A 25,785-nucleotide genomic window follows, 5' to 3' on the forward strand; every position below is an offset into this window, starting at 1 on the left:
CCACAGACCCAAAATGGTCATGAGCAGTGTCTTTGAAGTGTTGGGTTGGATACTGAGCCAATATTATTATCCTGCCACCTTTGCTACTCTCAAAAACACACTTCATGTGAGCATCAAGAAACACAGGGCTCTTACATTACTGTTGTCAAGAGTTTTATTAAGACTTAACAAAAGGGGGACCTGTCAGGCCAAAATAGTCTTTCTGGACTTGCTAAAACACGCTTCGGAGAGAATTCAAATCCTCTTTCATGTGACCAACGCAGGGATTCAAAAATAAATATTCTTAACGCTGCAGCTAGATGATGGTTACTGAAAATAAAAGGGACAATTTAAAGAAACATGATGTGAGTGTGACAATTCTTCCAGAACTGAACTTCAAGTCACTCTGCTAAAGGAGCTGTTGAACTGATTTTAACAAGATGACAATAAATTTAAATTTAATTGAAAAGGTTCAACTCACTGATTCATGGTAGACAATATATAAGTACATATGCAAGTGTGAAAAAACATGACACTTTAAAGTGGAGCAGTGTTTTTGATACACAGATATGGAAAAAAATTCATTTTTAATATATATTTGGCTACTTATGATTAAAGAATACATCGCTGAACAAGTACTATTGCAAAAAATGGACCTTCAACTTAAAAGAAAAAACAAATATTGTTGTATGTGTTGTATGTAATGATTTCTTTTTAAATTTTACTTTCTCAAAGCTCACAGCATAAAATGAAAAACACTAAGACCAGAGGACACAGCAGCTTCTGCAGAGCAACAAAAAGTTCATTTTAGTGGAGCTGCCCTTTAAATATTCTTTCCTCCGTACGCTTAAAAATATGACAAATCGTTTGTGTAAAGACCAAATGGGAGATTCTGGTTTGAGCATTTAAAGAAATGACCAGAACAAAAACTAAACTAACCTCAAAACATAAAACAGGCCAAGGTTTCTTGGTGATTTCTCAGCCACACATGTGCCCGTGTTTCCCGCGGATCCTCTGCCTCACTACCAGCCTCCTTTGCCTCCCTTCTTCTTCTTCTGTGTTGCCTTCTTGCGGGTCGCCCCAGAGGCCGCAGGTTTCTGCTGTCGAGGGGGGACCACGTTGCTGGCGGGGGCTGTAGATGACCCAGATGCAGACCCTGGTCTGGGGGAGGTAGGGGGGCTACTGGCTGTTTTACTGGCATCACTGGAACAGAGGAACAACCAATGCTTACCACAAACCACCTCTTAAAAGTGTCTTTCTGGCCTAAATGTAACAGCAACTGCAGTGTAACAGTCTAAAACCTGGACATATTTAATTCATATACAAAGGAACATTGAGGCCCATCAAATGTTTGGTATTTGTCCTGAATCAATCAGTCATTTCAGTTTTTTTAAATCTAAGATAGAAAATTGCTTGTTTAAGTGTTTCAGTAGTATTTTCAACAGAAAAGTCATTAGGGCTCCTTCACCTCCCATTTAACCAGGATACTATTCCATGAGTCTTATATGTATATTTTAAGAATAAAGCTCACACTGGTGAGTGGACTGTGTGTCCACTCACCAGTGTGAGCTCTTTAGAATCATTTTTTAAATCAACATGAGCTGCTGTTCCACACGGCAGCTGGAGATTCACTGAAACAAAAGAACAATCTCACGTATTTTTTCTCCACTAGGGGAGTTGATCAGCACCTTTCAGTTACAGGAAATTGCACCCAGACAGATCTCCATGTGACTGTGGAGTTTACTCACAGCTCGGCTGAAGCGCCTGCCATCGCTCCCTGTGTGCCTTTTCCTATTTGCTCCTTCTTCTTTCCCTTCTTCTTGCCTCTGTAGTAGGAACGCTCCCTCATGGGCAGCCACCTCTCAGGGTCAGGGGTCGCTTTGGGGTCACAGTTCTTGGGTAATTTGCCTAGAGAATGAACAGATCATGAAGAATGACTGAAGGGTGTGACCACTTTTTAAAACAAAGCAATACCTTTTCAATAATACATTACTTCACATTTTGTGAGAATATCTGCCCAACAAATAAAATCTGATTGACAGGTGAAGCACAGTCATACCTTTCTTTTTCTTCTTCTTCTTTTTGATCTCACCTTGGCTGCAAAGAGCAAACAGGCATATAAGCATCAAGGAGACGAAAGTGTCGTCCACCTTTATATCGGTGTAAAAACACTGGATTGTGACAGAAAATGTTGTGGAAAGTCAGAGCTGATGAGAGCGGTGCAGGGTTTACCTTTGTTCTTTGGGAAGGTTTTCTCCTGTGACTTTAGCAGCTTTTTTCCTGACATACGTGGCTCCGTGGGAGTTCTCCAGCTCGTCTACGTCCACATTGAAGGACATCGTGTCTGCAGACGGTAGGTGCTTGCTGAGGCTGGACAGGAACGCTAAGGACTTCTTTTGTACAGTACATGAAATAAACTTAAAACATGCATGTTGGTCAGTCAGCTCTTCCTGCATCAGATGATACTGATGAAGAAGAAGAAGAAGAAGCTCCAATGGTAACAAATCGTTGTCTGCAAGGAGGTTCATCCCAGTGAGTGGCAGTTCAGACTCTGGATTTCTACAGTTCTAAATAACATTTACTTTCATTATCAATTAATCTGCTAACTACTGTCTTGGATCAATCAATTCATTACAGAAAAGGCCCTTTATGTTTTTTCCAGAGCAGAAAATTACATCGTCATGTTTCTGGTTATCAAACTATTGATTCAAAACAATAAGAAGCAACTAATTCTCATATTCAAAGCCAAAAGTCTGAGACTTTCTGACATTTTTGCTTAAAAAATACAATCAACTCTAAGAACCATTGCCTATTACTTGTGTTGTTCAACTAACTCAAACGTCTCAATTCTAGTTTCTAGATTCAGTCATTTCATTGGGTGAAAGGATACGATTTGGCCTTATCCGTGTCCACCAGAGAGTACGCCGAGATGAGTTGTGCCAGCGTGTGGATGTCGTTGGTGTTTTGCCTGTTTCAAGAAAAAAATAAAAACATAAAACTTTAATGTTGCAAAGGAAGAAAATCCAACTGTAACAAACACACACTGACACAAAACTGGGGAAGATTAAAGGTACAGACACATATGTGTTGAATAAATATGTAAATGAATAAATTCATGCTTTGCCTTCATAATAAGTTTCTTGTTTTATAATGTGTTTCTTCTGTTCTACAGGCACATTGTAATGATGTTTATCAAGCTGTTTATGAACTTGATAAATATTGGGCCTATTTGACAGCCTGTTGACAGGCTGACTGAACAGAAAAGCACAGTCAGCAGCTGTGAAATAACTTCTAAGTGGCACATTATGTGTTTTCTTCCCAAATACTTCACACATGTTGAACTAAAGGAGTGTTCAGGCCTGTAACTCACTTCCACAGCTGCTCCAGATCACTGATGGCTTCTTTTTTCCGCCCGTACTTCAGTTTGAAGTTGGCAGCTTCTCGTACAAGAGCCAAGTGTATAGCAGATCCAGGCTGTACAGGGAGAGAAACAGGCTGCATAAACACTGGAAACAGACTCATGTTATTCAATGAATGTGCCTGGCATAGACTGGATGGCCTGATTCCTTCTTTTTGTTAAAACTGACACCTGACCTAATTAGATAAATTACATCTAGAGAGAAGAGAAAATGAAGCTTGTGCAATTTTCAGTTTAAGATTTTACCCCCAGAATGTTTGTGACAGCAGAAGGGAAAAGCTATAATTAGCTACAGATAGAAGAACTATTGAACTATAGCTCAGTAAGTAATAGAGCAGTTTTTTAGCTGAAGATTTAGCATGTACATCATCTCCAACAACTTTGAATGTACTAAACATTAAACACACTGGACCTGTAAACACAAACCTGTTCAGACTGGTAGTGTTCAATAGCTTGTTTGAAAACATCTATAGCGCCGTCGATGTCTTCTTCGTGGGAGTACATTGTTACCAGAGCTGAAACCTGAGGAGTCAAAGGCAGTTTAGGTGGAGAGTTTGAGCTCATGTGTTAAGAGACAATGTCTCAGAACAAAAACACACAGTGTGATTATTTTCATTTCAGACTCACCATCCCCGATTTGTACTTGAACTCTTCAATGGACCTCAGGACATCACAGGCTTTCGTTACGTGACCTGAGGACCAAAACAATCAGAATGTAGACGATCACAATGAAATCACAGGAAACTACAGCTTACTGCAGAAATATTTTAAACTTTCGAGATGGTTTAAAAATGTATTCTTTCATTTAAGGTTTGTGCTTGTGCAGTGTGAATTTAAACACTCTGATAATTATGTGAAAATTATCTACAAAAACTAATAAACTAGAAACAACAACAGAAAATGTTTTCACTTGACAGAAACAGTAGTGTGTATTATGTGAAGCTAAGAACTGGACATTTCCAAAGAATATCCAAAGTAAGAGAGCAGGGTCTGTCTGACTGCATCAAAGGATGATCCACATGGAAACCTGCCAGTACCTTGTACTAAATAGAGTTGTGCCATTGTCATTTTGATTTCAGATGCACTCTCTGGATGTTGATCTGAGAATTGCTGGAAAACAAAAGAACAGTCAGCAAAAATACAAATGACTGAATACATACAATGCAATCATAATGAATACTGACATAATTTTTATTAAGATTTAGATTTTGTTTTGGCTGTGACAACACTGAGCAGTGTGGTGACGTCTACCTGGAGCAGCTCTATGGCCTTGCTGTGCTGCTTCTCCCTGCACAGTTGAGCAACCTGGATGAGGACCGGCCGCGGGTGGCCTGGGTTCTGAGACTGAAGGCTTGAAGACAGTTTCCTGCACTGGTCCGCCTGTTGAAAGTGAGCAGGGTCTTGTCATTGTCAGCAATGAAATGTAAAATTCTGGAAAATCAGTCATTACTGTACTCTTTATCATCTGTGTTTGCTACTGTCATACCTGGTTAGTGTACATGGCCAGGAGAGCCTTGTTGAAGTCAATGGCCTGCACCTGCTTCTTTGCCAGCTTGTATTCGACGCCTTCAGCGTTTGTCAGTTTCACTTTTTTCTTCGAGTCAAACACATTTTGGTCCTAGAGAAACAGACAGTGTGTAAAAAAGCTTTTGCTCTAGTTGGAATAAACCTTTATAGACTTTTTTTAGTGGTGCTTGGCTGAAATGAAAGCACTTGAAGTTTATTATTAAGTCACAATGCTGGTTAAGTCGTTAATTGTTAAAATTGGATAGATTTCCATCCACCCACCTTGTTTATTGTGATGATATTATTGGCAGTCACAGCAAGCAGCCCCACATCAGACGGCCTGCAATTAAATCAAACAATCACAGCCTATTTTGGAATATCATCTGAATGGGTGAAAAATACTGCTAACTCGTAAAAGGCTGGTAGACTCTTAAATTCTCTGTTTTTTTTCAGACTACATTTCATGTAATGAACAATGAACTTACTTGAGCTTGATGACCTGGTTGTAGAGCTGCAGAGCTTCATCTGTCCGACCCTGTAACTGCATGATGTATGCCATCTGAGAATGGATAACAGCCAACTCTGACTCGATGTCCTCTTCAGTGACATCCTGCAAGAAACCAAGCACCAATGACAGTAATTATCATGGTAAGGGTATATATAATATATATATATATATATATTGATTAGGCTTCAGAGGTCTGAAGCAGATATTTTTTTCACCTGCTAACTACACTGTCACTTTAAATTACTCTTCAGAAAAAGATTATTCCATTAATTTCAAAATTGGTTTGTACGTTTATCAGCTCCTAAAGATCCACCACCAAGTTTTGAAAGGTAAACACACAATCTTAAAAAGTGTGTGTCATCATTTCAGAACTATCTTCTGCTGTTGAGAAATAAAGAATATTACATGTGCAAAACTGACTTCCTGTAAAATTGATGAAAAGCACCAGGACTTACAGAATCGTCTGCTAAAGAAACTCTGCAAAGCTCTGAAAAACAAAACACAACCAGGTCAGGTCAAACCCAGAACTAATAAAAATAGAAACTTGATAGGAGATTGAATGCAAACAGACTGACCCTCTGCTTGTTGTAGTTTATTGAAGGCTTCTGTAAACTGTCCTTGCCCAATCAGACTGCAGGATGAGTTGTAACACAGTTCATACGTCGACTCAGGAAGACCAAGATCTTCCTACAGAGGACAAGAAATACACGTTAAAATTGAACAAAAAAACCCCCAAAACATCTGATTCCATTTTCTGTCATGACTACACCATTTACAACTTGCTTGGTAGTTCAGAAGCTGATAAAACAGGCATCAGCTTTATATCTCAAATCTAGTACAGTCGACACAGCACAGAACATAAACAACAGCATCAGTAACACCCCTCGCAGCAGGCAGTTAAATTTCAGAGCATTTACCGATGGAGCCTTCTCCCACTGACTCATCGCAGCCACCACGGCAGCGAGGTTAGTCTTCCTCTCCTCCTCATACTCATCCTGGGAGTTCCTGATCAGATCTGTGTAGACGGACTTGCAGGCATCATAGCGCTCCAGCCTGTACAACTGGACAATCACAAGAAAGAGACAAATCAAGTCAACAGAGGCCTTTGTCTTTTGTCCAGGGAATGTGTACTGAACGTATATGTTATACTTGGTGACATCAAAAGATTATATTTAGGCTTGTCAGGCATCTTCTTGTTCATACAGTCTTAAAAAGGGCAGATTTACCACTTGACCGTAGAGCTCCTTTAACTTGTCTGTCTGCTCGGCAGCTCCTTCAATGGTCTTCAGGGCACTTTCCACTCTGTTCAGCCGGTACTCACAGTACGCCTTCTCAAACACAACCTCACTGACAGACAACAGAAATAAGAATCATTTTAGCAGGAAGACTGAATCTGCTACCACACATTTTGTTTAGCTTTTAACTTATTCTTATTCTGTGAGGCCCTGTGATTGCTTTTGTACATCAGTATGCTCTGTCAATAAAGAGTAACTGATAAATCATAATTTTCTGCTCAAAAGCCAAAGACATTCAACAGAATGTAACCAAATACTTGTTGCATGATCATTTTACCAAAGGTATCACTGGAAACCAAGATGGCGAAGTCTATGCATATTTACTGAATGAGTTACTTTATACAGATAATAACTCGAGGTAACAAATAATTAATCATTAATTCTTAAAGTCACACTTATTACATTCTGGAAGTCCATTAGCTTTAAGTACAGGTGAGTGACAGTTTGTTGTTTACCTGCCAAGCACTTTTGAATGTGTGTTCATGACATTCAGGGCTTCTTTAAAGCTGCCATTCTGAACAAGGCAAACGATTTTACAGTGAAGGGCCGTTACATCGTCTCTGCTTTCGTGCAAAACTGCGGGTAAAAAACACACAGACACATTGTAATGCACTTAAAACAACACATAAAAAGTCATACATTTGTTTGGCTGTGAGAAAAATGGGAAATCAGAAGAATCAGGTCTCTACAGGCTCGGTAACAGCTGAGTACCAGCTCTCAGTCCAGGGCCACGTCAGTATTCAGATGTTTGTCTTCTGGAGCGAGATATTATTCTAATATTACACATTAAACACAGAGTAACCCGCTTGATTAGTAGCTACACTCCTTATGTGTGCGACTGGGAGCTGTAGTTCGACACAAAAACCCAGGTCGGTGCTTGTGAGCTCTGACAAGAAGCTAAACGCCGTTAGCCTAGCCACATGCTAACAGCTGTTGCTAACTTTGCCTGTGCACCGTGTGAAGAAATGGGCCGCCAGCCTACTATGTAACCTCAGCTTCGGCCCGGTTCGTGAGTAAAGTTGTCAGACGTGATCTCCTACTTTTACTCAAAGCTTTCAGGGCCCTCGTGTAGTCCCCATTCTGTCCGCAGCGGTTGACTTCGGTCCACAGCGAAGCCACAGAAACGCCTCCACTCGCCATCTTCGCTGAATGAGTGCTTCGCTAACCGGAAAGAGAAGGTATACACATCCGGGTTAGCAAAAATGTATTTATTTACCTTTGAATAAATGTAAACACACAAACTGAAATTGGTGGTTGTTTGTGACGTTATTTCACTGTTATTAAAAAAGACATTTATTTTTTTCAGGCGATGTGATTTTTTTCACTTGGCAGTGACGCAGGCAAATGATGCATTTACAACCGCCGCACAAAGACGTACCAGGCAGCTTCACTATGTTGCAGCGGTTAGTGGCGAATATTAAGCGTCATAGGTCAAGTTAGTTTTACTTGTATTGGGTTTTTCATACACGTGGTAACTCAACATCAACACGAAATAAAATGGCCACAGACCACACAACTAAATAACAATGAAAAATAGGGGAAAAAAACATATCGGCAGTTTTGCAGGCGCAGATTAGTGATCATTATTCCGACATTTCAGGCAGCGCTTGAAGGCAGCAGAACAGACAGGGTTGTTGCGTGTCGAGCTTTTGTCCAGGAGCGATGGCAGGGATTAAAGGTAAGCAATTTTCCATTTTTGTTTCCTTTAAACCCATCTAAATGAGGGCTTAGCTACAACAACTGTGCCAAAATATCCCGAAGACAGACGGATGAGTTTGCTACGTCCAGCTAGCTGACGATAACTTAGCATGAAGAAGATGCTAATACAGCCGTTAGCATTAGCTAGCTGAATAGCCTGTACCTACATTAAAAATAAGCTATTTAAATATACATTGATGTTAGCTGGTTAACACGCTGCAGTCATGTAACGTTTCACAAACAAACTGCATTTAATTTCATTTTATTTTAGTAGTTTAGCGCCGCAGTGGTTACCGTAATAATGCTAATACTAGCTGCAGCTTAATTTCAGTAGTTAATTACACAGTCGTAGATGGGGATGCCGTGCATGTCAGTGCGATAATTGCAGTTAGCAAAGCATCCACGCTGCTGTGTTGGTTTCAGTGACAACTACAAGGCTTGGATCACTGATGTGAAATCAGCTGATTCATCACATGGTAGCCACAGCAGGCAGGGCCCTGCAGCTGAGGGTCACAGAGTGAGAAAGAAGCTAGTCCATGTTGATCCTCCTCTGTCTCCTCTGCAGCTCTCATCAGCCTGTCCTTCGGAGGGGCCATTGGCCTCATGTTTCTCATGCTGGGATGTGCCCTCCCTGTATACGAGTAAGTGCCACCTCCACACACCGTGCGAGTCTGTGAATGTGTTTGATAAGATAAAATAAGACAAACTTTCATAACCCTGAAGGGAAATTCAGTTTGAGGAACACTATTCTCAGATGCATATTGGGTTTGCAGGATTTATGAAGCAATGGCCCCTGGGGTCTGTTTGTTGTTTTATTTTTCTTTGGAATTATTTTTGCTTTTCTTGTTGCTGCTTTGAGTCTCTGTGGCTGTTCTACAGATCTATGCTCTTTAAAAAAAAAAATATATATATATATATATATTCAATATATACAACAATCAACTCATTTCATTTTTTAAATTCACCCTGATATTGTAGCACCTGAATAATACCCCAGTGAAATTAGTGTTGGGCACTGTTCTTTTTATAATGCATGTGGGTATTTATCTCTTACTGATATCCCATGTATCTCTGTCTGTTATCTCTGTAGCAAATACTGGCCTTTGTTCCTCCTCTTCTTCTACATCCTCTCTCCAATCCCTTACTGCATCTCACGGAGGGTGGTCGATGACACAGACTCTGCCAGTAACGCCTGCAAAGAGCTGGCCATCTTCCTCACAACAGGCATCGTGATTTCAGCCTTTGGCCTGCCCATCGTCTTTGCAAGAGCTGAAGTAGTAAGTTAATGTAGTTTATTAATGCGTTTTACGAAGATGAAGAACAGTAATTCACAAAACGAGGTTCAACACCTCCACGCAGTGGAATTAACAAGAAGAAATTCATTGTTCCTGCAAAAATTCAGCTTATTTTTTGTGGCTTTGTCTAATTTTGGCTAGGATCACTTGGCAGACCTTTGAAAGCAGTTAAATGAAACAATCGTACAAATGAGCATCACTCCTTGGTTTGCAACGGTATATGAGTAGATAAGTTTTATTTAAAGGTTTGCAAACCAAAGAGGTTTGAAAGCAATCGTGAAGAGAATAATGCTTTGCCTGTGGACACACAGTGACTTTTTAAAAAAATCCTCATGTCTCACTGAACATCCAGTTTTTCCCCAGAACTTTAGTAAACTCCATTGTCAATCAAAATAAAAACACATTGCCCAGGACATGATTAGCATGTCACTGTTGTCTGCTGCTAATGTCCCATCCTGCTGGGCGTGCTGAATATACATACTCACAGCAGACTGTAGAAGTGATACTCTAAACTGTTCTTGTTGACAGCCACTAAATTCTGGCCTAAATAATCACTGACTGCATCCTGGCAGCTTGCAGTAGCATTTGTTAACATGAATTATTAATGCATTGGTTTACAGATTGCCTGGGGGGCGTGTGCGCTTGTGCTAACGGGTAACATAGTCATCTTCGGGACCATCCTGGGCTTCTTCCTCGTCTTTGGATCCAATGACGACTTCAGTTGGCAGCAGTGGTAAAACAACGGAGAGAGGGGGAGACCTTAGTCTGAACTGTTTTATTAGCGTTATTATTATGGTATTATCATTTTGTTCTTGTTGTTGTTATTTATATGATGACCGCCCATCCGTAGACTCACACCAAACCAGTGCAATACTTTTTTTTTTTTTACTGCCTGCATCATACTGAACTGACACAAGTGGGATAAAAATGCTGACTTACAGTTGGGTTTCTCTTTTGTTGCTGTCCGATGTCTGTGTTGTGAGTTTTCTCCATCCAATGTGCTTTCATGTTAGGCATTGTCAACCAAATGATGGTGAGCAACTGTGTCATCTGTGTAAAAAAGACAAAACAAAAAAAACAGTCAAGTAAGACTTAATGACCAAAAGCACAGGGTCATACCTGTATGGGCTCCCTTCTCTCTGAAAACCTCTGGAAGGAGCATTTTCTATAATAAGAGGACAGATGTGTGTGTATTTCCAGTCTAAGTGCTGGGCTAAGTGTAGATCAGCAGAAATCTAATGGGAAACCTGCACAATGCGGGCTCAGTTATCACCACCTCTTATGACAAAGCCTACTTAATGGATTGAAAATGTGTGTGTGTGTGTGTGTGTGTGTGTGTGTGTGTGTGTGTGTGTGTGTGTATGTATGTTTTGTCACCATAATGGGTGAAAATACAGCAGATAGAAAGCAGTTTTTTTTTGTCAGCTTTTGTTAATGTAGTGCTAAACTTCCAAAACTGTGAAACTTGACAAGCAAGCCTAGAAGATCAGTGTGTTTGTGAAGTAAGTGGTCTGTTCCTGCTGCCACCTCTGCACACGTGTGTAAATATGATTTCTCATCATACAGAATAAGAAGATGCGTTTCTGGAGTTTTCTCTCTTAACTTAGAGGATGAATTCAAACAGCATGACCATCACTGCAGAGATTAGAGCAGTAAACTGACTTGGTGATGTCCTACTTGCCAGTTGGATGCACCCTGTTTATGTTTTTGTGCATCTGATAGCTCTTACCTCACCGTATGTATGTGTCGTCAGGTCAAGATAGCTTGAAAAGCCTTTAGTGGATTAGCTTGAGGACAGAAGCCAAGCTACAGTAAGACCTGGGCTGCTTATAACTGAGGTCTGGCTGGTCTCTGACAACCCTTAAGCTTTTAAATGTGACTACTCAGTTCTGACTTCTTCAAAGTTAAAGAATCTAGTCTTTATGCTTAGCATTAAGCAAGCACATTAGTCCGGATTTGGCGCATGTGCCACTGTATTTCCTCAGACCAGCATTCCCAGGATAAAAACACACTTACATGCTATGATTTGTTTTAATAGTTAGATTTTTCTATGATCTCTGGCTTGAATGAAGGATCTGATGGATCAATGGCGTTGTGTTGAAGCACTGGTGTGTTGGATGGAGGGTCGAAAATGTCCTTTAATATTTTGACAATGTTTTTTTCTGTGCATGGCACTGTTTGAAACTATGTTCTCTGGAAGATGAAAGTTTTAATTTCATTTTTGCCATTTTTAAAAGTTTGAAGAATAAAACATCTTTGTCATTATGGCTTTGTAGGCCAGTCCAGGAGGTACCTTCCACCACAGGTTTTCCATGCACAGCAGATTTCCATTGGAAGCACTGTGTTGTGTTAAAAGACCAACTCAGTCAACAAACGCACCAAATGTTTATGTTTTGTCGCACGGTCACAGTAAAAGCTTTGGAAATGCCCCGAGGAAAACCTGTGGCTCAAAATACAGACTCACTGTGGGTTCTAGGACTACAAATGATCCCCATCAGTCAACAGGTCTTATTGCAATATGTTATCTGACTCTTCCAGAGATCATAGCCTTGATGAAGTTGATTGTATTAAAAGCACCACAGTGATGGCAGCTTTTCCGTTTCTGTTAAAGAAGCTAGCGTTGAAAGCTACTGATGTGATTTGTGAATATTATTATGTAACACCACTTTGAATCACTTTGCTGCGCTCAACAATAGATTTACCCACTGGTGGTAGTCTGTAAGCCTGTCAGTGGTTGGACATGCAGGGTAACTCCATATTGTGTTCCTCAGGCATGAATGTCTGTATGAAGTTTAAGCTAATCTCCCTGATGTGACAGTCTGGTGTGTAGCTGTGGGATGGGTTTCTCTGTGTTTCTGTTACTTCTACAAGACATGTTACCTTTTTTCTCACACGTTTGGGAGGATATTCTATTTATTTATTTCATCAGATGCTTGGTGTCAATGTCTAATGCCGTTTTCTATCTATCTCTTTGTGTTAACGAGGCAGAAGTCAGCATGGTGGTTTTCTTTTTTTAAATAAACGCCATTTTTGAACATCCTCTCCTTTGACTGATTACAAATACATTTGTTTATCACACTAAACAGGAAATAAGCTGAACTGAAATCATCTGCACGACCTATTTAGTTTGTGTTGGTCAGATGCTCTCAGGAGAATCACCATCCATTGCCAGACAGAAAAACACGGAACATCTCATTGTGTTGAGTAGTCAGAGAACATTTAAGTCAACTTTATGGGCATTAACTGACACTACAATTATACAGACAAGGCTTTAGTCTAATTTATTATCCATCAAGCAATCCATTATCTACCACCTATCCTGGACCATCTAGAGTCTCTGGGGCTGGAGCCAATCCCAGCTGAGACTGAGTGAGAGGCAGGATTCACCCTGGACAGATCCACAGTTTATCACAGGGCTGACACATAGAGATAGACGAACACTTGCACTTATGGCCAATTAGTCTAAGCCCAACCTGCATGTCTTTGGCCTGTGGGAGGAGAAAACCCATGCAGACACGGAGAACCTGGGAACTCCACACAGAAAGGCCCCATGTTTGAAAGGGATTCAAACCAGAACCTTCTTGCTGTGAGGTGACAGTGCTAACCATCGCTGTGCTGCCCTTGAAGCTATTGTAAGGTTTTTATGGTATATTCCTTAAGGTTTTCATTATATCATCTCATCTGTATTTGCATCTGTACTGGTATTTGTTTCTTGGCCAAAGTCCCTGGATACCAGTCGTATGTGCTAATTGAGTATTATTGATTAGATCACTATTAATACTTATGTTATATCTTGTTATGCTAGTAGCAATAATTTAATAAGTAGCAAAAATTTTGTGTGGGCAGTCGTGGCCTAATGGATAGAGAGTCGGACTTGTAACCCGAAAGTCGAGTCTCAGGACCGGCAGGAACTGTCGTAGTGGAGTGAATAGCCAGCACTCTCTCCACCTTCAATACCACGGCTGAGGTGAGACCATTGAGCAAGGCACCGGACCCCCAGTTGCTCCCCGGACGCCGCAACAATCACTGCCCACTGCTTGGTGTGTGTTCACTGCTGTGTGTGTGCACTTGGGTGGGTTAAATGCAGAGTGGAATTTCCCAGTTTGGGATGAATAAAGTTCTTAATCTTAATCTTACCTTTGCTTTGTCTCCCTCTGCTGGTAGGAAATATGACAACAGGTACATCAGCAGCAGCACAATGCAAATTCCAATCCACAGTAGATTCAGACTTCAGCAGCTTTCCACTTCTGAGCTCTAGAAATAAAGTTTGAGGCCCGAGAAGGAAAAAAGTGAAATCAGGACAACTATCACTAATATTAGGAAAATTCTTTTCAGGATATGTTATTTAAAAAGCAAATAACATCAAGACTAGAAAACACTAGACTGAACAATCCTGTTTCTTGTAAGAGAAAATGTTCAACTAAAAATATCTAATACACAAAATACAAAATGTTATTACATGTCAGTGGTATTTTCCTCTATAAAATGTGTTATGCAATCCTATATTATAGAAGTACTGACCTGAGGCTGCTGCTGTGAAGACGCAGGCCTGCTAGACCCGACATGCCCGACTTGCTTCAGCTCTCTGGAGCACTCACTGCCTTAAGGAACAGTTAGTTCTTAAACAAATTTTCATATAACGTCAGATGAGGGCTTCAATTTCTGCATGAAACGGGTCACAGTTTTCCTGTTTATTCAAGCAACAGGCCAGATGGCAACAAAACACACTAGGCCTGCACACACACATCAGCAGCTCACCTCGTCTCCAAGTTATGACAACGGCGGCCTGGATTAATGCTTAAACTTGTCCTGTGCAGGGGCACGCCAGGCCTTTCACACAGACACACTTCACTGGGGGAGTTACACACTGCAGGAAACGTGCACCTCGTGCATTTTCTGACCATATGTCACACACCTGCCTCGCCCCGAGGTTCATGTGAAGGTGGAAGAAGCTTTAGAGAGAAGGCAGCAGCTCACACACAGATGAACATGAGAAGGTTTTTCAGAGCACAGCGGGACGAAGACTACAGTCAGATCCAGTACCTGACGGCCAAGTGCACCCGCCTGGCTCATGACAAAGGTAAGTCATGGAGGTCAAGACTGTGACCTCTGAGAATAACATTACACCTTTAGATTCTGTACTGGTTCAGTTTTAGTTTCCTGAGAACTCCTGCACTACCATTTTCCCTGTTATTTACACTGAGTTGTAGCTAAAACTAAAACAGTTACTATAATAATTCTGATCTTCATGAAAGTGATAATGTTCAGCTTTGGTTCAAACTATCTGGACATTTTGGTAGATGTAGTTTGAGCAGCTGGACTGTTCTGCATAAAGAAGTGTTTGTTATTTAGGTTTAGTGATCTATGTGAGGTGGGCTAAATATTAGAAACACTTGGAGCTAATTCAACAGTAACACAAACTTCAGCCTCCAAAATAACCACAACACTGAATTAACAAGTCTCTGAAAACTGAACATTATCACTTTTATAAAAGCAGGTTTTATTGCTCTTGGATGAGTTACTAGTCATGCCTCATAATCTGGTAACTGTATGAGTGTATGTTTCATTAATGGCAGACTACATTAGCATTTAGACGTTAACAAGTTTTTTCTAACAAATTGATGTATTTACATGACATATTTTTCATAGTAATTAAATGTGGTAATAAATGTCTCACACTCAATGTGGCTGAGTTACCTAATGATTGTTCTTGACTTCAGTATCTATTGTCTTATGGAGGGATGCATTATCAAGGGAATCTATAAGTGATTATTGTGTTTAAATATAGACTGAACTGAATTAAACCTGCTACATCTACTCTATGTATTTGTGTGTGTGAATCAATGGTTAACATCAGAGGTGAGGACGGCAGCACAGCAGAGATCCAACCCTAAGGAGACGCCTTACATTTAGAGACGCAGTGAAAATACATAATCATATTTTCACTTACATCAAATAATTGTCCAGAAGTATTTTTCTGCCAAAATATCAAAGTCTTCATGTTCATAAAGAGCAAGATTTGATGACCAAAAACTTTATACTGATTTAAATTAAGATTGGATGGTTTGACCCTGCAGCATAACAATGTAGACAACACAAACTAGCTTTAAAAATACCTTTTGTTGAATTATTGACACAAATACAGCAGGTGCTCTGTTGGTCTGCAGCTCTGGCTGTCTGTTGTCCAGCCTGACTTTGGTGCGCTCTGTTTGTGGCTGCAGCAGTGCTCGACAGGGAGTTTCTGGTGTCCAGAGAGAGGGAGAGGAAGCTACAGAGCGAGCTGGAAGCTGTGACCGCTCGACTCCTCCACCAGGATCAGATGAACTTTGAACTGAGGATGAAACACACCCAGCTCATCAGCAGGATCCACCAGCAACAGGTGCACTGAGTTTGAACTACGCCGATCTGCTTTGCTGCCAAAACTAAAGAAACAGTGTCATTAGTTGAGATAAACCGCAGTGGTTGTTATGTTGCTTATAGCCAAAACCCTCTGATTAAAGCCACTGACCAGAGACTGGCTATTGTTTCCCTTTCAGCTCTGTTTTTGGTCTCCACCAACTCCAGAGAAAAATATCAGGCTCTTTAGCTTCTAAATGCTCCATTTTGTCTTTGTACAGTGGGTTTATCAAAAACTTTCTTTGTTGAAAAAGCTGCATGCCTCAGCTGGACATTAAGAGCGTTGAGACTAAACTATGTGGGTAATGTGGCGTACAAGCAAAACTATTAGTTAAAAGAGGTTAAAAAGCTCCACTATGACGGGACTTTCACTTCACTGCGATTCAACTTCAAATGTTGGTGTGGAAATTAGAGTCTTGTTAGGAAACACTTGCTTACTGTCCAGTTCAGTAATTTTTAAAAATTGTGTCATTTAACCTCATTATACTCCCACAATTCAAATGCACATGTCCATGACCAGTGGCCAATGGGCCACCTATGATAAAATGACTGTAATTACACTGGAATTAGGCTACCAGTAAGTGCCAGTGTTAACACACGGTAAGTGCAGAAGTTTTGGCAGTGGTTACCAACCTTTTGGGTTTTTGGCTGCTTGACACGCACTGCACAGGTGTGAGAAGGAGCTGTGAACGGTTTAACTAAGGAATGATTTATTTTCTTTTCGCAGGCTGAATAATGTGGATGCTTTTAGGATGCCTGGGTCCAGTGTTTCACAGGACAATCAGCAGAAAAATGTTTGCCTTTTTGTGTCTTATATAATTAAACAAGCCCCACATGTGGAAGATTTTACCAAATTATATATTTTTCAAGTATTTGCATATTTTTACAGAATATGTGCACAGTTCCTCAGTGTTTTTACACTGTCTGTACATGCTGGACTGTAAAAAACATGATCAGGTTTTCTCGGTGGTATTTCATAGAGATTTGGAGAATGTGACTCACTCATGTTCCCCTCATATATTTATGATATTATCAGGTCTGGGCTTGTCACAAACTATTTGACCAATAGGTGTATTTGAGATCACTCAGTTGTGCGGTCTGTTCAAATAATAACATTATGACTAGGACGTCCCCAGAAAAATATGAAACAGTTAAGGAAGTGCAGTCCTCATATATACAGCTAAAGCTGCATGGTTATTATGTGAGAAACTGAACAACCGCACCTTGAAAATAGCAGAGCTCAGCATGGGAGAAGGAAATTAGAGAGTCTAAATGCTGCAAAAGGTATGCAGTATTAAGTGTGGCTTAATTATTTTTCATATACTTCATTCTCTAAGTGCATAGATGAGGATCGGTTTGAGTGTGTCAGTATAACCATGTGTCTCCCCTACAGGAGCAGGTGGACTTGCTACAGCAGCGTGTGGCCCTGCTGGTGGAGGAAAGCTTCCGGGATGCGGAGGTGCTACGGCAGGTCGGCTCAGAGCTATTGTGCCTGCAGAGCTCTGAGGTGAAGCTTGAGGGCCTGGTGGAGGAGCTGCATGCTGAGGCCCAGCACAGAGCTGCAGTGGCAGAAAGCCTCCAGGTGGAGCTGCATGCTGAGGCCCAGTGCAGAGCTGCACTGACGGAGAGCCTCCAGGTGGAGCTGCGCAGGTAGGCCCACAGCTGCTGTCACCTCATCTAAATGAAGAGGTTTGTAACACAGCACAGAAATTACAGCAGATACAGTCAAACATCAACCCAACCAATCAAATCCTGTGCAGCACCCAGGGGGATAATGTCCATCAGCAGCAAGTAAATTTAGTTTACATACTGACATGTTTGAGTATATTTGATCACTTTTCCAGTGTAGACACACTCCAGTGTCAAAGCCTGCTTTGAATAACTAAACAAGTTAACAAGACTCATGGGAAATGTTGTCTTATTGTAAGGCTAACTTAGGGAAATAAAACACACATAAAACAGAAAGAAAACATGACATTTTGTAGAACATACATCAAATTTCAGGACTGTGCCTTGTTAACAAGCAGCAGTCAGTGATTTATCCATCCAAAAGTTTCTAAAGACACATGAGGATTTGGGCTTAAGGTAATACAAATGATCCATTATGTTATCTCGTCCAACAGTATGGAATAAGATGCATCATTTTAAGGGAAAATAGAGCTTCATGTTAAGGGGTTTAAGCTGCCCTGTGGAGGAAATACCTGAAATAAAGGCTGTACTAACCTGTCGTTCTCCTGGTTGCTCTTAGCCTTATTGAAGTGTTGATAAGTTCATTCAAACTCGTTCCTGCATGTTTCTCGCAGCTGTTCAAACTGAACAAAATAGAAACGCACACATTAATCCAGATAAAGCTGCACACTAACAAAAAAAAACAAACATTCAAATTAATAAAAAACCCACAATCATGTGATTAACATCTCCAGCTGAAGCTGTCACCAGCTGGTCTGCAAACCCATGCACAAGACCTTCATCTCAAATTAATGTCTCAAGACTGAATAAAAACATCGGCTTCAACTGTGTGATTTTAAGTCAGCAGAAATGCAGCCGCCGTCCGAGCAGCACTGTGCATCAATCTGCTGACTTTCAGTCCCTGTGGAGAGTTCAGGGAGTTGGCTTAGCATCAGAATATGTCATCACATCATGATTCAGGGATCCAGCAGCCCACAAGTGAGAAGATTAAAAAAAATCCGAACATTAACAGAGATTAATATTTACATTCTTACATTTGCCTTCATGTTCTTATCGCCACTAACCTAGAATGCATTCATAAAAACAGTGGGGGAAATGTATCTCACTTGTGTGTATCAGAAAATCAGGCAAAGTTGAAAATCCAGATGAATAAATAGATTTGTAGAAGAACCACCTGTAAAAACACTAAAATAAAAGCAATCCAAGCACCAAACAGCCATGAACTGCAAAGCTAAAGCACTTCAAATAATAAAAAAAAAATCTTCATGCACTCTGTCCTCATTGTTACCTTTCACATTTTTTATTAATAGTAAAAAGAAAAATATTAAATTGGTAAAAAAAAAGAAAAAAGATCATTTTTAAGAGTTAAGGAAACAGGTTCCACTACATCATGTATGAACAGGAATTATTTCAAATTAAAAGCTCTGCAGTTGTTCTACAGGTGTTAATAACATACTCAGATAATACAGACTGTCTTTTTCTGTTTCGCATCAATAGTAAGACAGTGGAGCTGGAGGAGCTGCAAGACACCAACAAAGCTCTGAGAGAGGAGCTGGAGGATTTACACAGAGCTCATCAGAAGGAGGTAAAGGAACCCAGGTCGTAAACAGAAACAGCTTTGCCACATTATCATTCATGACGAAAATAATTGGCACTATCCATGGCTTCAAACATTATTATACTCTGACAAGAATATTTATATGAATTTGGTTTAGATGAGCAGACAGTGCAGGAGTGAACTTATTACACGAAATTGGGATTGAACATATAAAAACAAACATTAGCCAAAATAAACAGAAAGCAGCTTCTACTGTGGTTTATTTATCTTATATATTTTATATTTCCCAAACTGGAAATATGTGCTTTTGATTGAACAGCAATAAACATTTAATGGTCTGTGTTTATTTGAATTAATGTGTTTTTATTGTATAATCGAACATCTTGAGTCTCCATACAGAGGATCTAGAACTAGTAAACCAGATCTGATTATGGGCCTGTGCAGTTTTATGTCCAGTGATCAGATTATTTCTTTGACAATGCAACAGTCAGTGTCTCTTTTATCCAGCAGGTGTCAGGATCGGACACTTTGTTCAACATTGCTCTGGTCTGTTTTCTGGTCGATCATAAATAGATAAGTGATGGGGTTTTAATGGTTTTACAATGAATGCTGGGTATTTCTTCTTGTCACTAACTCCTCCAGACATAATGCAGCACATCAACAACCTCTCCAGTCAGAGGTAAAGCATTAACAGTGTTCATGCTGTCTCAGGTCAACATGGCAGATTTCCAGTTAAAAACCGAATAACGGACCACCTTCACACTGAATAATTAATTTCATGAAACATAAAACCTCAAGGTTTAGATTTATATACTACAGCCAAAGGTTTAAAACTACAGCCACCCCAGAGAGGACACTAATTCAGATTTTTCTGGCTTTAGGTTTGTGTTAGTGTGTGTTTGGTCTGGGCATCAGTCAAACATTTCTCCACACTGTCAGTTTTTTTAAAATTTAAATTTAAACTTGGCTTCACAGACTCACTCCCTTATTGGCCTCTGCTTCAACTACTCCATCAAACTGCAAACAATCCACATCATCCACCATTATCTCTCCACAGAGCAGAACAATAGATCGCTGTGTCGGTGAAAAACCTTTTATTTGCGCTGGATCAAGCCTTTGAATTAGTGTCAAAGTCCTGGGAGTCGGAGATTGAGTGGATTGATTCCACCGCATTCGCTCATCTTTAGAGATGACGGCAGTGAGTGCAACAGTGCCCTTTTCTGATCTATATTCAAGTCCAGACGCTCAGAGATAGACACCACAATTGCCCTCATTATTTCCTGATTTTGTTGCTTGAATCACATCCTGGCTTGAGAGAAAATAAACCGATGTCTTGTTTTGTTTTTTTTTTTTTTGAGGTGAGGGAGCTGCAGCGGGAGAATGAGGGCAGTCTGAGGAAACTACAGGAGACAGCAGAGCAGTTTGAGTGGCTTTGCCAGCAACAGCGCTACTGGATGTGTTGTGTCAAGAGGTGGGTATATTTTTCCTGCAGAACACATCATGTGCTCAGCACCTCTACTCTTTTCCAGTCACACACAGCAGCTTAGACACATATTTCACATATTTACAGGTGGACATGCACCTAATCAAACCACATTTACAGCTACTTTAAAGCTGCAGTGATCAGTTTGTTTTGGGACACAACACTCACATGTTACAGTATGAGCCTTAAAGTTGATCTGAATAATTTGTCAGCAAACTTGTACACACTGAGCAGAAAACACAAAGCAACATCAGCATCCATTTAGAGCCGTATTTCTGGCAACCTGAGGAAGGTAAATCTGATATTCCCTTTCATTTCTAGCTACGTTTTGGTCTCCACCCAGAAATCTCTGAATATTCAATCAGTAATACTTCACAGTGTTTAAGCTGCTACAAACTTTGCTTGTTTGCTGAACAGGGAGTGTTCATTGGTTTAATGTGTGGGTTTGTCACCACAACTGACCACTCTCATATCGCACCTAGTCATCTGACTCGTTGTTAATATAAAAGAGGTTAGATTAGTGCAGGTTTAAATGATCTAGTGCAGTGATCCATAAACAAGTTAAAACATTAGCAAATTAAACAAACACCCAACAGAAAAGTCCAACTTGCAGTGTGAAAGAAAGAAAGAAAGAAAGAAAGAAAGAAGGAAAAGGACCAATTAAAAACCCAGGGACTTTTTCAGTCAGTGCTATGAATGTGCATTAGTGGATCTGTCTGTACAGATTCAAAGACTGCCTGATGGAGGACAGAGAAGCTCTGCTGCAGCAGGTCAGCTCGCTGGAAAAGAAAGCTGAGAAAGTGCAGACGAGTTCACATGATGACAGGCCAACACAGAGGCTCCTGTGCCCATTACAGGACACTGAGCACTGTGACAGGTAAGAAATAAGAAACAAACACAGGAAAGACTATCAACTATTCAACTATCGTTTGAAGCCCAACAATAACACCAAAACATTTCTATTGACAGTTTCCACTTACATTTTTATACTACAACCCTGAAATACAGATGTGCACTATAGGTATTGCCATGCTAAAGCTATGACTGCCAGACCACATTCCCACTGGGCATGAAATAAAAAAACAACATTCTTCTACATGTCCTCATTTTTTCTGCTTCTGTTTCCAGCATGGCACCCTCCCTAGAGTCTTTCCTGCACAACATGAGCCTACACACCATTTACAGCCCAATTTTCCTGCCTTTCTTTGCAGCAGCATAACATCGTGGAATTCAGATGCCGTGGCTGAGCTGTCTCAGGTGGAGCAGTCAAAGACATTGTATGAGGAGCTCTTTAACCAGGTATGGAGAGGTTTGATGGTCACAAATAAAAAAAAGTTTAAAAAATGCAAACTGTTCTCATGCACCAATCCAAATATTTGCACAAGACACAAGCCAAATCTCAGGGGTGAAATATTAGTTTCATTAGGGCAGGCTGGTAATGTTCCTGTTATGGTTGCCAAACCCCAGTGGAGTTGCTGTGCTGTCAGTTCTTAATTAGAATTAGAAGTTTGTATTGGACGAACGTCTCTAAGTGGTTTTTTCTGTCTGCGGCAGACTATAAGTAAAAAGGTCTGGGGTACCTTTTTGTGTGACTTCAAAGTCTGGCACCCAAACAGTGAGCCAAAATGGTTCATCACCTTAAAAGAGCCGACTTAATATATTCTGGATTGTTTGTCGTCTAAAATGTCCGAAAATAGTGAAAAATAGATGTTAGTTTGCTAAAGATGAATCTTGATTTGTATTTTACAGATTGCTTAAGTGCACTACTACTAGGAGCATGTGGTTTTGGACAGTATGCAGGGATACATATCCCCAAAGTCAGGTGCTACATATGGCCCAACCTCCAACCTGACCTTTTGCAGAGGTACAGGACTGTCACACAGATTTGTCCTGATGATAACCATACACTGGGCCCACGGACCTAAACACTCTTGTTCCTCTTCTATGGCACTATTTTACCGATCAGGAACAGTGGCATGTTGACTACAGTCGTCCTCAGTTCTTTCAGTTTTTGCGAGGAACCCATATCTTTACAGTGATCAGCTCGGTCCCTGGACCAGACACAAGTGTAGATCTCGGGGTTGAAATATTAGAAATCCAAAACACTGAACTAATATTCATTTGGGCACAGCCACAAGTCCACTGCAGGCTTGTTTTGGTGCCAGGGTTGTCAAAACTCTGAACTTTCATGGGCTCTGAGGTCTTATTGGTGTTTTTATTACATCTGACTGTTGTGTATTTTGACAAAGACATGCAACTTCATACACTATTCAGCAGCATTGCATGAACGGAGGAGGAGCATAATGTGTGCGTGTGCTGTTGCCATTTACTCAACACCCTGGAGGGCACAGAGGAGAACCATGAACTGGGCTCATTATTTCTACTTCTTAGTCATGAAATTATCTACAGACATTCATGGGTCTCAGAGGCTCTTTCCCAGTGAAGCCCTGACTCGTGGCTAACACCATCATCAGGCCGAAGTTCAAATTTCTCCAATTTGTGATCAAATGTGCAAAACCAATTCCCTTCGGCTACTAAGTTGTGTGACAATTAGCAAGTGTTAGTAAGCTTAACCACTAAGACCATGAACACAGGAAACAGTAGCAGCTAATGTTATATAGAATATTTTTCCACTGGACACTATCACATAATCCGTAACTCAACTGCATTTTCCACTCACGTTTTTCTTTGCTTTGTTTTATCGGAAATTATATGATCTGAACTGCATTTCAATAGAATATTATTATTTAATAAAGACTAATATCATATAAAGCAGTTTTTACTGGTTTATATCAAACTTCAGGTATTTATCAACCTTTTGATAGCCTAATATGTATTTACAATTAATATGTATTTATAGTTACTAGATTTAGTTATAGTAAAACCTAATAGTTTTGAAATGCTGTTGTTCAGTTCAGTAAAACTGAGCTATAATCTGGCGTGCAGACACAAAGAGCCTCTCATCAGTAGGAGTAGAAAGGCACTTTAAAGGGTTATTCAAAGAGCTTAGGTAAACACAGGCAAACCCTAAAAATGTGCCATGTGGAACATCAGCAGCAATAATATTTATAATAGGCTTTGGATTTTTCAAAAAGATCCTCTAACTTTCAATGAATCAGTTCAGTCTTCGAAAACCTATGGATCAGAGACAAACGCAAATCTCAGGGGGTGAAACTGAAATTCACAACACAGAGATTCATCCAAGGACAGCTGTCAGCCCCCTGTGGACTTGTAGTGAAAATTCATAAAGCTGATACTCCATGGGCACTAGAGTCTAATCAGTGTTTAATTTTTTCTGCCTCTCTGCTTTACAAACGTGTACGGCTTTGAGGAACTTTTGATCGAAAGCTATTTAACAAAAGAAACCCCCCAGTGTTCCACAAAGAATCTCCTTTGGGAAGTGTTCATAGATCCTGACAGGACCTCAAACGCTTCATCATCCTTGAGGGTTTTTATAGTGGAGAACCAAAAAGGTGTTTTCTGGCCACTTGAAGCTTTTTAAAAGCTGTTCTGAGTGACAAGGTCAGTGTTCTTCAGAACTGTGGATAAGAGGAAGCCTGACAGACAGGACATAAGGCTAATACTTGTGTACGAATAGCTGCCAGCCCCCAGAGGAGCTGCTGCTCTGCCAGAGTCTTCAGAGACTGCTGATACTTTCTGGGCACTGGAGTCCCATCAGGCCTTTTCTCTGTCTGTCTGCATGTCTGTCGACTGCACATGGATTCCTCCCAAGCCGTCCGGGTCTTCTTCCAAAGCAGCAGAGAGATGACTAATAAAGGGAGGTGATTGCCAATAGCCTCTGTGCTTCATTCCCCTCACCTCTCACGGGCTCTGCAGTGCATTTCTTGGGATAATTATTCTGATTGAGTGCAGATGATGCAGGGAGTTTTTTTCCTTTTCAGTCCCTGCAGAGCCGAGAGAGCGAGAACATTTATCTGGAGGAGCAGGGACCACCGGAGACATAGAGGAAACAACCATGATAAAACACATTACCAGCTCTGACATGATTTATAGAAACAACACATTTGCAGTGTGCAGACATAAGTACCTCGCTAGCGCCTAAAGAGAAGATATTTGCGACTTTAGAGTCGTATCTGAAAAAGAAGGTTTTGGTGACTTACAGGTCAAACATTTGTGCAACTTGCAATTTTGCTTCGATAAAACTTTCTCACATAGAGTCCTCAACATTTGGCCTAGATGTCCAGGTATTTTCTCACTCTGATTCCTGTCCATGCACATACTTTATGTTTATTGTCTTTGATCATCTTCACTTACAGTTGATATCTCTGCTCTCAGGCAGGGAGCTCTATCAACAGATACCAAAAACCTCCTTGAGGACAGAAGCCTGCAGCCTGGACTCATCTTCTTTTTCTTCTCTCAACGTCTTCAAACCAGAAGATAACAACTGGATGTTTGTGTGTGTGGTTAGCTACGTGGAATACGTCCCAGCCATTGTTAAAAAAAAAACAAAACAAACCAAACAAACAATCCTGGAAAAACATATCTGTGAAACCACACAGCCTCTGTTTGTCTTCGACCATTGTTCACCTGTCTTGAAAAGAATGTGCTACATAATATATGACTGAATTAAACCCTGCACGATGTTCTTCTGTCCTCTTTTTACTGGGGCACATGCACGTCACATGAGCCCACAGCTGTCTGGTCACAGTTTGCTGTAATTGTCCATTATTGAGGCCTTGTAATCAGCACCACTAACAAGAGCAACAGCACCTGAGAATGTTTTCTTCTGTTGTTTTGCCAATCACTCCTCACAGGGGAACCAGCAGCTGGGCCACAGAGGAAACAACAAAAGTGTTGTTGTGGCCAAAGTGAAGCTCTACTGATTGTTCCCCCATTGAGAGTTTGGTACATCTTGATTCTGAAGATCACAACCTTTCACTTATTAATTGGCCTTTGGCGAGTCAGAAGCTTCGTTATAAGCACAACATGGTTTAAACAA

General features: G+C 40.6%; 3 protein-coding genes and 1 long non-coding RNA gene across 7 annotated transcripts; 2 read left to right on the plus strand and 2 right to left on the minus strand.

Annotated features, from left to right (window-relative positions):
• Positions 1-136: 136 nt before the first annotated feature.
• srp72 (signal recognition particle 72) lies at positions 137-9,024 on the minus strand. The gene is made up of 20 exons (XM_026329990.2): positions 8,878-9,024; positions 7,747-7,867; positions 7,162-7,282; positions 6,638-6,758; positions 6,329-6,472; positions 5,987-6,098; positions 5,867-5,898; positions 5,389-5,513; positions 5,186-5,243; positions 4,884-5,015; positions 4,649-4,777; positions 4,435-4,507; positions 4,025-4,089; positions 3,824-3,919; positions 3,350-3,453; positions 2,870-2,947; positions 2,212-2,349; positions 2,039-2,076; positions 1,728-1,887; positions 137-1,182 (listed from the first exon to the last, which is right to left on the minus strand). The coding sequence occupies exons 1-20, from the start codon at positions 9,016-9,018 to the stop codon at positions 1,002-1,004; spliced, it is 2,169 nt and encodes a 722-aa protein (XP_026185775.2). The 5' UTR covers positions 9,019-9,024; the 3' UTR covers positions 137-1,001.
• leprotl1 (leptin receptor overlapping transcript like 1) lies at positions 8,300-12,739 on the plus strand. Its single transcript, XM_026329995.2, has 4 exons — positions 8,300-8,384; positions 8,970-9,045; positions 9,495-9,681; positions 10,320-12,739. The coding sequence occupies exons 1-4, from the start codon at positions 8,369-8,371 to the stop codon at positions 10,434-10,436; spliced, it is 396 nt and encodes a 131-aa protein (XP_026185780.1). The 5' UTR covers positions 8,300-8,368; the 3' UTR covers positions 10,437-12,739.
• LOC113144176 (uncharacterized) lies at positions 10,616-14,357 on the minus strand. The gene is made up of 3 exons (XR_003297136.1): positions 14,221-14,357; positions 13,837-13,953; positions 10,616-10,749 (listed from the first exon to the last, which is right to left on the minus strand). It is a non-coding gene; the product is annotated as an uncharacterized LOC113144176 (long non-coding RNA).
• Positions 14,329-25,422, plus strand: LOC113144174 (uncharacterized). 4 transcript variants are annotated; one of them, XM_026329992.2, is made up of 8 exons: positions 14,329-14,779; positions 15,924-16,078; positions 17,489-17,745; positions 19,282-19,369; positions 20,701-20,813; positions 21,550-21,702; positions 22,037-22,124; positions 25,122-25,422. In XM_026329992.2, the coding sequence occupies exons 1-8, from the start codon at positions 14,494-14,496 to the stop codon at positions 25,158-25,160; spliced, it is 1,179 nt and encodes a 392-aa protein (XP_026185777.1). In that variant the 5' UTR covers positions 14,329-14,493; the 3' UTR covers positions 25,161-25,422. The 4 variants fall into 4 exon arrangements, with proteins under 4 accessions (XP_026185777.1, XP_026185776.1, XP_026185778.1 ...); XM_026329991.2 differs by having other exon boundaries at positions 14,397-14,779; positions 15,921-16,078; XM_026329993.2 differs by lacking the exon at positions 21,550-21,702 and having other exon boundaries at positions 14,398-14,779; positions 15,921-16,078.
• Positions 25,423-25,785: the final 363 nt, after the last annotated feature.

The sequence above is a fragment of the Mastacembelus armatus genome, chromosome 10 (genome assembly GCF_900324485.2).
Source record: "Mastacembelus armatus chromosome 10, fMasArm1.2, whole genome shotgun sequence".
NCBI lineage: Eukaryota > Metazoa > Chordata > Actinopteri > Synbranchiformes > Mastacembelidae > Mastacembelus > Mastacembelus armatus.

What these genes read in the sequence shown, in the direction of transcription:
- leprotl1 (XM_026329995.2), top strand. An exon ending in TGTGCCCTCCCTGTATACGA is followed by an intron (nt 9,046 to 9,494) that starts GTAAGTGCCACC and finishes TTATCTCTGTAG; the next exon opens with CAAATACTGGCCTTTGTTCC. An exon ending in TCTTTGCAAGAGCTGAAGTA is followed by an intron (nt 9,682 to 10,319) that starts GTAAGTTAATGT and finishes ATTGGTTTACAG; the next exon opens with ATTGCCTGGGGGGCGTGTGC.
- srp72 (XM_026329990.2), bottom strand. Translation starts at nt 9,018, where the DNA reads ATGAGAAACATGAGGCCAATGGCCCCTCCGAAGGACAGGCTGATGAGA. An exon ending in CCTGAAAGCTTTGAGTAAAA is followed by an intron (nt 7,283 to 7,746) that starts GTAGGAGATCAC and finishes TTTTACCCGCAG; the next exon opens with TTTTGCACGAAAGCAGAGAC. An exon ending in TGGCCATGTACACTAACCAG is followed by an intron (nt 4,778 to 4,883) that starts GTATGACAGTAG and finishes CACTTTCAACAG; the next exon opens with GCGGACCAGTGCAGGAAACT.
- LOC113144174 (XM_026329991.2), top strand. Translation starts at nt 14,494, where the DNA reads ATGCTTAAACTTGTCCTGTGCAGGGGCACGCCAGGCCTTTCACACAGA. An exon ending in GCAGGATCCACCAGCAACAG is followed by an intron (nt 16,079 to 17,488) that starts GTGCACTGAGTT and finishes TCTCCCCTACAG; the next exon opens with GAGCAGGTGGACTTGCTACA. An exon ending in CTCCAGGTGGAGCTGCGCAG is followed by an intron (nt 17,746 to 19,281) that starts GTAGGCCCACAG and finishes TCGCATCAATAG; the next exon opens with TAAGACAGTGGAGCTGGAGG.